This window comes from Rhinolophus ferrumequinum, chromosome 4, assembly GCF_004115265.2.
Source record: "Rhinolophus ferrumequinum isolate MPI-CBG mRhiFer1 chromosome 4, mRhiFer1_v1.p, whole genome shotgun sequence".
Lineage (NCBI taxonomy): Eukaryota > Metazoa > Chordata > Mammalia > Chiroptera > Rhinolophidae > Rhinolophus > Rhinolophus ferrumequinum.
The window spans coordinates 55,905,972-55,918,448 of NC_046287.1; the positions used below are offsets into that span (position 1 = coordinate 55,905,972).

A 12,477-nucleotide genomic window follows, 5' to 3' on the forward strand; every position below is an offset into this window, starting at 1 on the left:
AATGATTTTAAGTTTCAGTTAACAGCTAAAGTTACCCATTTCTTCCGCTCCAGCCAGACCAGGGCTGACAGGTACTGTGTGCTCGTGTGGACATGGCCCTCTAACGAGGGCGGCACAGAGGGCTAGTTGGCCCTCGTGTTCCCACTGTAGCCTCATGGCCCTCAGCCCCTGCACCAGGCTGTCAGGAACGGACAGAGGACCCTCTGCCTTCCCAGGCTGAGAGATGCTGCCCTTTCCTCCTAAGTTCTGCCTCCTAGAGGTGCTGTTTTCTCCCTGAGCTGTGCCTCCTCCCCCAGTCCAAGTGGCCCCTTTTAAAGGCCGGGATGCTCAGACACCACACAGTGGCCAGCCGTACACTCTGCTGTACATGTTGGCTCTTTTTTATGTCGATGTGCCTTGTCTCACCCACCATAGCTAAAGCTCCTGGAAGCAGGGCTTCTGTCTGAATTCAACTATATTTACCCACTGATTTGACACATGCTAACGAGGTGCCTCCTTTGTGCTAGCGGGGTGTGACTTGCTGAGGACACAGAGAGACAGACTCTATGCCAACAATTACCACCAGGGTGGAGAGCGCTGTCACTGAAGAGCCTTCACTTTCTAGAACAAAGAGGAGTGATGAGGAGGCGACCCTGGGCACGGAGGAAGCAGGCAGTAGGTGGGGTCCGGACACTGTGCATTCCTTCCCTAACGTAACAGAGCACCCAGTGAGCGGCAGGCATTCAATGTTCCCTGACTGAGTGTCCTGAAACATCTGGGGTTTGGGACTACTAAATATGTGATTATGTTCATGTAAGTACACATATATTGGAATCATCAAATAAGCTTAAATAGCTTAACAACCTAAAGCATCGAATGGGCTTATGCACTTGGAGCAGTGATTTCCAAACACCTGTCTACTGCATGGTTCTGCCACAGGGCTCTCTGCATGTCCATTTTTGAAATGCTTTAGTTTAGGGAACTGTCTTCTTGATTTAAATAAATACGAAGCCCTATTTTTCTTTTGTATAAGACATAATAAAGTGGATATTCTTATTATCATCATTACTCCCATTTCCCTGATGGGGTAAGGCCAGGAGTCAAGTGGCACCCCTCTGACCCTAGGGTTTGTATTGTTGTCACTGTCCTACACTCTAGGTAGGACGGAGGGGCAGGAAAAGGCAGCATACATATCAGCATCTCTGGCCATCATCTGAAGTACTGTAACTCTCGTACCTTCTTCGTCATAGTTAGACATATCATCTGCAATCATATTTCCAAAATCTAGCAGAAGATTCCATGTGTCCCTTGGGATTGATCTTTTGTGATGTTCCTAATACATAAGAGAAAAAAAACAACAACAAGATTTAAGATACAGAATTAACTGTCAGCTGTCCTAGTGGCCTAGTTATCTCAGTACATAATTTAATGAGAAATGAGTATAAGAAGAAAATTGTTAAACGTTAAAAATAGTGCTTCGGATAAATGTTAAGAGCTACATAATACTAATGTGCAAATATAGAAAGTAGACATTTATAAAAAACATTTAAAATATTAAAATGCAAAGATTATAAATTCCTGTCAAACAGAAGGGCAGCATTTTAAATCTCTTTCCCTAACCCTCAAATCAATTCAGAAACAATGCAGGACAATAGGCTAGTATTTTGATACATGATTTTTCTATATACTAGGTAGTTCTTACAATGTGTTGGGACAATTTTCTGTAAACATCTTTGTTGTTTAATATGTCAGATATACCAAAAATATACCAACATCTATGTTCTATTATTCACCATCCAGCTGCAGGAGGAGGGTGTAACCTGCAGCCCCTGGCACTTCTCTCTCATCCTGCCCTTTCTTCTTCCGGAGGTCCTCATCCTCCTGAAGTTCGCATTTATCATTCTCATGCCTGTCTTTGTACATATAGTACATGCACACATATTCATAAACACCTCATAAGCTTGTCTTATGTTTTAAAACATTTATATAATGGCTACCAAATTGTACGTAGTCTTCTGCAACTTTTTGTTCTATTCAGCCGTGTGTTTGAAATGTATCCAGCCTGATGCGTGTAAATCTAGACGGATCCGTTGTCCCTGCTCTGCAGTTGTGTCCTCCTGCATTTGCACTCTTGAGCTTTTCTCCACTCTCTGACTGATGGGCAGTGTGGTTGTTCCCAGTGTGTTGTCGTTACAGTGACCTGGGAGCTCTCTTTGCACACGTGAGCGCAGGGTCTCTGGGGAATGTCTGCAGTTGAGGTTGCTGGCCACAAAACTAGTAAGTCGTGGACCGGAGTAAATGTGACCTGTAGTTGGGAAGCGGAATCTAGGCATTCCCACACTACTCCAAGGAGGGCCTGAAAACACAAGTGCTCTGAATAGAAGGGCTTGTCCTCCACCAGGTTAGGCTCTATGCTGCGAGGACGACGACCTCCGCTCACATTCACGGATGGAACTGACAAGGGAGAGGTGGGCACACTGATAGCATGATCACCTGTTTGAGAGCTGGGATGCTCCATGTACTTCAGATAGCCCACAGCTGCACCTGCTCCCCGGACTTCATGCCAGGAGGACCCCTCTCCTAAGAAGGCACAGCGTGACTGGAAAGTCTGCCTCCAGCACAGACGGCTCTTGCCTAATGGGGCCAGCTGTGCCCTCTTTTCCTTCTAAACCTCATAAAATACATCTTAAAATGGTATCAGACTGTGAACCCACACACAAAGGCAGGGTTTCACTGGACAACGGATACAATCCATCGTCTGAAACCCCAGCCTAGAAGTTGGCAGCCTGGAGCCACTTTCGAAGTCAGGCTTGGAGCAGCCCAACCTAAAACTCAGCGGCTGCATGCTCTGCAGGTGGCAAAAGTATGTGGCGACTTGTCGGCTACCTGATGATCTCTGTATAGCACTTCTCTTTTACCACAATGCCCACACGTGATACTTTGGTTAGGTAATATGGATAGCCACATCACCTGCAGACCACCCTCTTCACACTGGGCACACACAGCAAGAAGCAGGGGGACACTTACCAATAAAAAGGTGTTCCAAAGATCTAAAAACTTAAACCTTCCAGATAATACTAAATTCCAATATGCAACCGCCATTTCTAAATCTGGCAAAAAAGAAAGAGCAGTTAATAAATCCCAATTATTTTTTCCACTGCACAAAAAACAACCACTTCTTAGCACACTGATAATTTACTTACTCAATAAAATTCAGCAGTCCTACCCAAGAGTAATACAAGGCCTAATCGAAGTGTTCTGAAATTATGTGTAATCTAATTTTATAACTCTAGAGGCATGTCTTCAAAAAAGGATTTGTGTATTACATTATTCAGACATATAAATAATTATCTCTGAATTCATTAGTTTCAAGGACTCTCATTTTCATACTGTCAGGCCATCTTTAAATCTAAACCAACCTGGATATTAATGCATATCATTTATTTTTTTTAAATAGACCAATGTACTTTCTAAATGATGAACTACAAGTTAAACACTTGTTTAGAAAGGGACATAGGCTTTTCAAATAGATCTTCCTTGCAATAGACCAATGTACTTTCTAAATGATGAACTACAAGTTAAACACTTGTTTAGAAAGGGACATAGGCTTTTCAAATAGATCTTCCTTGCCACTTAGAACTACAACAGAATCTGATTCAAAAGTAAATCATAAAAACACTGTAATGACTTTGAATTTCTCAAAGCATAGTCAAGACACATAAGCAGGCTTAAGGAAAATGACTTTCACTGATGTGAGGATATTTAAAAATGTAGACTGGTTATTAATCAAAGTCAATGTCCTCCTTTTTCCCTGACGAGAAAGGAATGATTATTTCACAATTTCTAAACAAACCCAAGCTGTAGGGCTCAATCTTAGATGATGCCTTAATGGAATATGAATGCTGAGTTTTAGAGCTGCCTTAGAATATGATCCCCAATCCATAATTTTTGGAATACTGATTCATTTTCTGCTCACTAGAAGTTTAATATCTATTTCTTTTTAGATGCTTAATATAGCAAGTACATAAAGAGGCTGAGAAGTTTACTTCTTAAGACGGATAACCTTTTAATCAGGTTGAATAGTGCTCACCACTTTTAGACAATAAAAGAACAGTGATAATGAAATAATTTCCTAATTATATGTTTACTTATGTACGTCAGATAAACTAACGTGAGAAGTGTTTGAGTAAATATTTAAGGTAGCAGATTATTTTAAATGCAAAATACTGAACACTTTTCAGAAGATTTTCATCTAAACTTTGGTCCTACATGGACAAAAATTATTCAAGTTACAGCTCTGACCTGAGATTTCCAGGGTCAATTATTATTAAAATTGGATAAGCAAAAGAGATGTATGATTAGTAAGCGACTTTAAATAAAAATGCCTATATTCCCTGTATTTAAAGTCTATTACAGACTTTCTCAGTCTTGGAGTCTTCATCAGAAAGAAAGCAATTGTCAGAAACCGGAAGTATGGAAAGGCTCTCTGAACCTTACCGATGGGGCCCGCAGGGTAATGCTAAGATGATTAGTCTTGTCCTGCTAAGTCTACATCCTTATCATTTAGGAAGGACGTTAACTGAAATCTATACTCATCTTAATGATGAAAAGTCTCACACTGAGAAATGGAGGGAAACCTGGGGAGGAAAGAAAAATAGTTTTATGGCAGACCTTTAATCTAGCTACTTTTGGATTCGTTTGGTCCTAGTTCTTGTGAAGTTCCTCATTTGTATGTTTGTAAACCACACAACTAAAAGTAAATGTATGCATTTTCAATATTTAGTGTTACCTCTGTAAAAATGTTTCATATTGTCCTCAGGTACTTAGCCATTTGCAAATTAACAACAAAACCCCAGATGACAGAACTTGAGAACTGAAATCAAGAACAATAGTTACCCTAGTGGCTAAGAAAAAGAATCTTTGTAGCAGCTATTTTCTTTCCAATAACCTCTGATAAGGCTTATCTCCTGAGTAAGAAAATGTTTACAAGGTATTACTATCTAAAATTTATATTTGTGGTGCTCTAATTTAGACTTAGATAATGAAGATATCGTATCAAAAAAGGAACTTCCAGCAGATATAAAAATTAGCTAATTATCATGAAACTTTATTTCTTCAAAAGTCAAGATTCCTGAAAGTTAACTGATTTCAGACTCTAGCCAGTATGAAACGATATCAATCTTCTCACATTAAAACAGAGTCAAATAACTTTAATTATATTTTTTATTAGGTTGACCATCAGTTAAGTACAGGCTAAACAATAATCAGACATAAAACAATACGGTACACATAATCTTAGACACACAAACTTGAATGACATGAAGAATAAATCTCTCTTTTGTTGGTTGCACTTTTCTATTGCTGTCCATGTTTTTTTCTAGAAACACTTGTATCAATCCCTTTAATTTATATTTAATCCTTCAGAAGATAGACCACGTAACATACTTTGGAAACTGTAAAATCAATTGTTCTGTTTTGTGTGTACAGCCATAAAATTATTCATCTTGCTTTATTTCCTTTGTTTGAAAGTCCTCAAATTACCTTCTAAAATAGAGACTGTAATGTATTTGAAATATTCAAATAATCTAATTGTTTCCTGAAGAGGCTATTATTTTCTTTAATATAATTTCATATTCTTTCAATTACTCTCATGAAGCAAAGAATCAAAAGCAGTAACTGTTCTAATTCTCTAGTGAGTGATTTTGATAAACACTTTGGTGTCTATATATATGAACTAAATAAGAAGATAATAATTTTCTTAATAATTAATTTTAAGAAATTAATTTCTTAATTAATAATTGTTTCTTAATTAATAATTTTTTCTTAATAAAGGAATTACCATACATCCCACCTTTTTTCGCTGCCCGATGCTAAGGAAAATCTACCTAAAATAGAGGCTAAACATATTAGGCTCTGTATTGTAAAAATGTTTCAAAACATTCCTTACCCTCATACTGAATTTCTTTGAAATATTCATGAAGAAAGAAACTAAATTTTTAAACTTGAAGTCGGGTAATTAATTTAGAGCCTCTTAGACATTACTATGGATTTAAAATGTCTGTCGAATGTGGTTGACCTCAAATGGAAATGATGCTGTAGGATTTACAGGGCTGGGTCTTATAAGGTACACAGCTCCCATCTGTCCTGCCCCTGAGAGCTATGCAGCCTCCTTTTGAAGTACAATTATAATTACACTCAGACCTGAATCAGCCAAATTTTAGAAAGCATGGAAAGCAGTATTTCTAGTTCAGGAGAATATTATTTAGGAAAAAAATATCAGGAAATGGAGAGAAGTTAAAAAAAAAAAAAGGCAGCATAAGAAGAAATAACATTCATGGCAGAAAGAACCACCTGTTGGGAACATGGCACTTATCCTCGCCAAATGACCGAGTCTTCTCACAGGTATCCCAAGAATGCTGAATGAGCCCAACCCAAATCTTCTTTAGTACTGTTATTCTGTTGTCTGTTTGTTTGTTAGGTTCTAGAAAAGACCGGTAATGTTTCCTTGAGAACACTGATGATTGTTACTGGGTAATCAAGGTCCAAACTAAAATAGGCTTTAATTTTTAATGAATATTTTGCTTCAGCCTCTTAGAAAGGAAGAGAGTGGAAGAGAGAAGGCAAGAAGCAAGAGTTTTAGTTCCAAAAGTAAAAAGTCAGCTGATAACAGGACAGTTTGGGGCATACCTACTAGGATGGCTATTATTAAAAAAAAAATAAAACCACAAAATAACAAGTATTGGTGAGGATGTAGAGACATTGTGCATTGCTGGTGGGAATGTAAATGACACAGCTGCTGTGGAAAACAGTATGGTAATTTCTAAAAAAATTAAACATAGAATTACCATATATATGATCCAGCATTCCACCTCTGGGTATATACGCAAGAGAACTGAAAAGCTGGGACTCAAGCAGATATTTGAACTCATGTTCACAGCAGCGTTATTTATTCGCAATAGATAAAGGAAATAACCCAAATATCCACTGACAGATTAATGGATGAGCTAAATGTGGTCTACACATATAGTAGAATATTATTCAGCCTTAAAAAGAAAGAAAATTCTGACACATGCCACAGCGTGGATGAACCTTGAGGACATTATGCTAAATTAAATAACGAGTAACAAAAGGCCAAATACTGTATGATGCTATTGATACAGGTTACCTAGAGTACTCAAATTCATGGAGACAGGAAGTAGAACGGTAGTTGTCAAGGCTGGCGGGAGGAAGAATGGGAAATCATTGTTTAACGGGGACAAAGTTTTAGTCTGGAGAGATAAAAAAGGTCCAGAGATGGGTGCAGTGATGGTTGGACAACAATGTGAATGTACTTAGTACCCCTGGGCTGTGTATTGGAAAACAGTTAAAATGGTAAAAAAACAAAAGAATGAACTAATAGTTAATAGTCTTGGGGGGAAAAAACCCCAAGGACCCTTGACTTGATGGTGTAAGAATAAGCAATTTACATGCCTCAGCCTCTCCTTTCTGTCCTTTAGACAAGCAAGTGATGAGCACTTAACACTCAAAAGCATTTGGAAAGGTTTTGGAAAGGTGGTGGAAGAGGTAGCATAGTTTTACATTTCTCTGAATCTTCATATCAAAACAGATAAAGCATCTAGATAGCAAAACCAAAACCCCAAGCAACATTTACAATGAAGTAAAGTGAAAAGGCATCATGAACTGCAAATATGGGTAGGAGAGGATGGATGACCAGCAGCCACAAGAACTGCATGGTGTGTACTGATGTGGGGAAGTCAGAGGGGCAAGGTGTCCCTGATGGGTGTGACAGCAGAGGGACCTTAGAGCAGCCACCAGGCCTTTATTGCAAAACCTGGCCAGGACGAGGTGAGGACTGAACTTGAATTGGGCCGTGGCTGTTACCAACAGAATGTGGATGCAGGAACCTGCCAGGAGGGCTGAAAGGGCTGAGGCAACCCGGCTCCCACAAACCTCAGAACTGACATACCACGGCACCTTCTAGACAAAGCCTCGCTGCAGAGAGGCGGTTGAGAGTGGACAAGTTGAACAGGAAACAACAGCAGAGACAAGAAAAAAATAAAAGTTGAAGAGAGGGACAGAGCCAGAAAGTGCTAGCAAACTTTACATCACTGTACATGACACGCACAAACGTACATGCAGGCACATTCACAAATACTCATGTGTACACACGTACACACAGCAGGCACATTCATGCACACTTTACATACACACACACACCCCAGAAGTTAGAACACCGCCCTGAACCATCGTCCTTCTACAAGTCCAGGAAAGGGAATTTCACATAGAAATGAACAAAAGAAAAACACTGAGGTCAAATCCCTATGACACTAAGATAACATAATACAAACAGAATATCATCCCTAGAAAATGCATGCGTGCCAGGAAACATGCCAATAGACAGATAAAAATTGTGACCTCCATTTCAAAACAAGCAAAAAGACATTAAGAAATGACACAAAACATGAAAGAACATACATCAGAATTAGAAAAACTCAGAAATGAGGGGACAAAACTCAGGAAAGAAATGAAAGAAAATCATTTCAGAAATACCTAAACTAAAAGAAACACTAAAAGAGCAAATAAACTCAAGAGATAATGTCTTAAGAGAAAGAGAAGTGAAAATGAGGACAATTTCAAAAAGAAAACAAAGAAACAAAATAAAAAAGAGACAAAGTAGAGATAAAAAGGATTTGAGAGAGAAAGTGGCCAGCCAGCCTCAGGCCCGTGTCACCCTAACACAGTGATACATGGCTCTTCATTTCCACGTGAGTCATTCAACCGCTCTGTCTAACAGCACGATGACGCATCTGACTTGCCACTTTACAGGCTGTCACACAGCTGATATCATTTTATATTTTTTCCTTAGTTTTCCTAACATACTTAAAATAGAAAATACCCCTCACACTATGAAATGAACCAGGGGTTGGCAACCTAAAAGGTGCACAGCAGGTAACCAACGCAGGTACCTCAGCACAGCCTAGGACAAGTTTTTAGCACTCCCTACCCTTCCCATGTGTCCCTATGCCTCTTTCAGAGATGGCCCCTCTCTCAGAGGGTCACATCTGGAATGCAGCCACCTAATCCTTGTTGCAGTGGAAATGAAAGTTAATGTATACTTCCTCCAGGTATTTATAAGATTCCTGAAGAGAAAAAATGTTTATGGTTGAAAAGCATAGAGCTACAATACATCAAATGGAAAAAAAAGCCGAGGTTAAAAGTATCACTGCAGCACAATTCACAACAGCCAAGATATGGAAACAACAGAAATCCCCTCAATAGATGATTGGATAAAGAAATTGTGGTACATTTATACAACGGAGTATTACTTTGCCATAAAAAGAATGAAATCTTACCATCTGCAACAACATGGATAGACTTAGCATAAAATTGTATTATGCTAAGTGAAATAAGTCACTGAGAAAGAAAAACACCATATGATCTCATTTATACATAAAATCCAAAGAACAGAATAAACAAACAAAACAGAAATAGACTCATAAATACAGAGAATAAACTGATGGTTGCTAGATGGGAGGGGGGTTGGAGGGTGGGTGAAAAAAGTGAAGGGTTTGGGAAGTACAAACTGATAGTCACAAAATAGTCACGGGGATGTGAAATAAAGTATGGAGAATATAGGCAATAATGTAACAACTATGTATGGTATCAGATGGGTACTAGACTTATCAGGGGGATCACTTTATAAATTATACAAATGTCCAACCACCACACTGTATACCTGAAACTAATATAAAATAACATTGAATGTCAACAATAATTTTTAAAAACTATATATAGTCACAAGATGTAAAGTACAGCACAGGGAATATAGTCAATGGTACAGTAATAACTACGTACAGTGTCCAGTGTCAGATGAGTAGTAGACTTGTTGGGGTTACGACTTTGTGAGGGGTATAAATGCCTAATCATTATGTTGTTTTTGTACACCTGAAACTACTAATAAAAAAAGTGCCATCAGGTGTCTGGGTCTATGGAGTGCAGAGTGAGTTATTTTTAGGTGGGGATAAAGCAGGTAAGTCAGGAGTTGAACCAGGCACCCCGTCTCCTGACGATCTGATTTGTCACCATGAGAGCAAAGTTCATAGGCTGTTGTCTTCATAGTAGCACCACATACAAGGCAAGATGATGCTCTTAACAACTGACTGTTGTAGCCACCTTGACCAAAGTGACACCATCTCCTAACTGGACTGACACTGAAGCTTTGTAACCTGGCTTCACACTGGGAGTGACCACCAGGTGGTCAGGACACACTGCAGCAGTTTTCTGAGAGAGCAAGAAAGCTTTTCCTGTCCACACACAGGAGTGAAGGACGCAGCACATCACTGCTAAATGCTTCCAACCTTGATATAACCAGATGAAGCAACACTACATGAGGAAATCACTATGCTTTCTTTATCAATGTTTGTTGCTTTTAAAAACCGAGGTGAAATCTGTTGTGCTGAAACAGAACTGTGAATATTTTAGGAGTTTTAAAATTGTAATGTTTTTGCTCATACCATGCACATAGTATAAAACAAGATAACTGAGACCACGTAATATAAAATGCAAGATGTAAGTAGCATGGGAAATACCTTGGCCCAGACTGGTTAAACGTGAGTCCTGGAGTGTCCTGAGAACGTGAAAATTGGCGGGAGAATGGGCCAGAGAAGCTTGGAGAAGAAAGCCCTAGAAGGAAAGCAGTGCCAAGGCAAGCAGAGTGACCAGGAAAGGACAGAAGGGCCAAGACAAACCTGACCCTACTTTGATGCCCTGAGCTTTCCTTACAGGGGCCCATGACAGTGCATGAATGGACACTGTGCTGCTGCTGTCCTACACCTGCAGGCTCCCTTGGGTTCTCAGCCCACGTCAGGCAGCCCATCGGGGAGGTTTGAACAACGGGACAGGTGAGGGTGGGCTCCACACCTGCTGCCACAGCCTGTTCATTCCTCTGGTATATTGTTCTATGCCTCAGCCTCAGTTTCCCTGTTTATAAAATGGGGAGAAGGGCACGTGTGAATCAGATAAAGGCTGCCATATATATGCTTAATAAATGCTAGTTTCTACCTTTCTTTTCAGTAACAAAATAAAAGATAAAAGAAGCCACCTACAAACAAAAGCCACACTGACTGTCAAGAACAATCTTGCATTTGGACCTCTGAGTGGCAGAGAAGACAGAGAGGGTGACCAGCGTGTCCAGGGCTGAGCAGTACCGCTGGAGTGACATGCTGTATTTCACTCCAATTTTATCCCTCACTGCTGAGTAGCACTGTCGGAGTTATTTCTTTTTTAAAGTATGCCAAGTTTTAAAAATTTTCCTAGGAGCACACCGTGAGTCCAACTCTCCACTCTGCACGAACACCCGGGAATCATCTGAAATTCTAATGTAACCAGGGCCCTGCTGCCAATGCCTCAGAGTTTCTCCTCTGTGGGTTCCCTCTGGAAGCATCTGGCAAGCCCTTCTCCAGGAGATGCCCCAACGAGCCACAAAGAGCCCAGTGGCAAATCAGGGCTCATGCCTGCAGTGGCTCCTCTGCCCTTTATCTCAGTCGGCTGACCACGCGTTGGTCTCTGTGAGAGGATGAGAACAGACAAAACCCTGCTTCAGCTTCTTGTTCTCACTTCTCATGCTCAACCATTGACTGGTGCTGCCGCGGACTCCCCTTTCCTTTCAATCTGTGCACTTGGTTACAAAACCAGATCCTTCACCAACGTCAAGCCAAATAGGAAAGCGATCAGTTTCTTCACAAACACAGGTGTCAGAAACATCTCTTCCCATGGGATCCCACAAATGTTTTCCATGACCTCAGCTCTCTGACTCATGACGAGGTGGGGAATGTGCAAAGCCTTTGATGTCAGAAACTCCTCACTGCTGGACCTTTATAAAACTGACAGCCTCTATTTGCTCACCCTATTCTTTGAATAGGAAAAAATCTACCCATATTTTCCGAGCAGTTCTCCCACTTCCATCTTCTGAAGTTTTAAGCAGATCATTCAAGTACATTCGTGAGTGGGGCCCTGTGGCAGAGGCCTTTTCTGCTCCTGGTGTGGCAGGGGCCTGGTCTGTGAGGTGGCATGCAAGGTGAGAAACCCGTTCACATGGTGGACCAGCCTAGAGAGAGAGGGAATCTGACTGGAGACTCATCACAGTGCAATGTACCAACAGTAAAAACGAATAACCCACAACACTGGAGAAAAACAAAGAAAAAGTAGAAAACAACCCCTGCCGTAAGAACTAGGAAGTAGTGCTTAAGAAAAGGCAGCTGCCCATCTCCCTGCTCTGAGACGGAGGAGCTGGCTGCCCGGCTTTCTGATCTGAGACATAAGTGCCTGCTGCCCATCTCCCTGATCTGACGTGAGGAGCCGGCTGCACGTCTCCCTGATGTGACACAGAAGTGCCTGCTACCTCAGTCTGTACCTCTATGTCATCCGCTGACAGAAGGAAAGGAAGAATGTCAGAAAGATGGAAGGGATAAGAAAGGCTACTGCACACACACATCTGCA

General features: G+C 40.5%; 1 protein-coding gene across 5 annotated transcripts in view; it reads right to left on the bottom strand.

Moving 5' to 3' along the window:
* The window catches only part of DCUN1D2 (defective in cullin neddylation 1 domain containing 2), a 29,935-nt gene that overhangs the window by 2,149 nt on the left and 15,309 nt on the right, over positions 1-12,477 (bottom strand). For 4 of the 5 annotated variants that reach the window (XM_033104745.1, XM_033104746.1, XM_033104747.1 and 1 more), the window contains exons 5-7: positions 3,007-3,089; positions 1,216-1,312; positions 6-687 (exon numbers count right to left, since the gene is read on the bottom strand). In XM_033104745.1, coding sequence (XP_032960636.1) covers positions 503-687; positions 1,216-1,312; positions 3,007-3,089 — 365 coding nt within the window. In that variant the 3' untranslated portion in view covers positions 6-502. Of the gene's footprint in view, positions 1-5; positions 688-1,215; positions 1,313-3,006; positions 3,090-12,477 lie in introns of those variants that run through there. The other variant, XM_033104749.1, reaches the window with a different exon arrangement.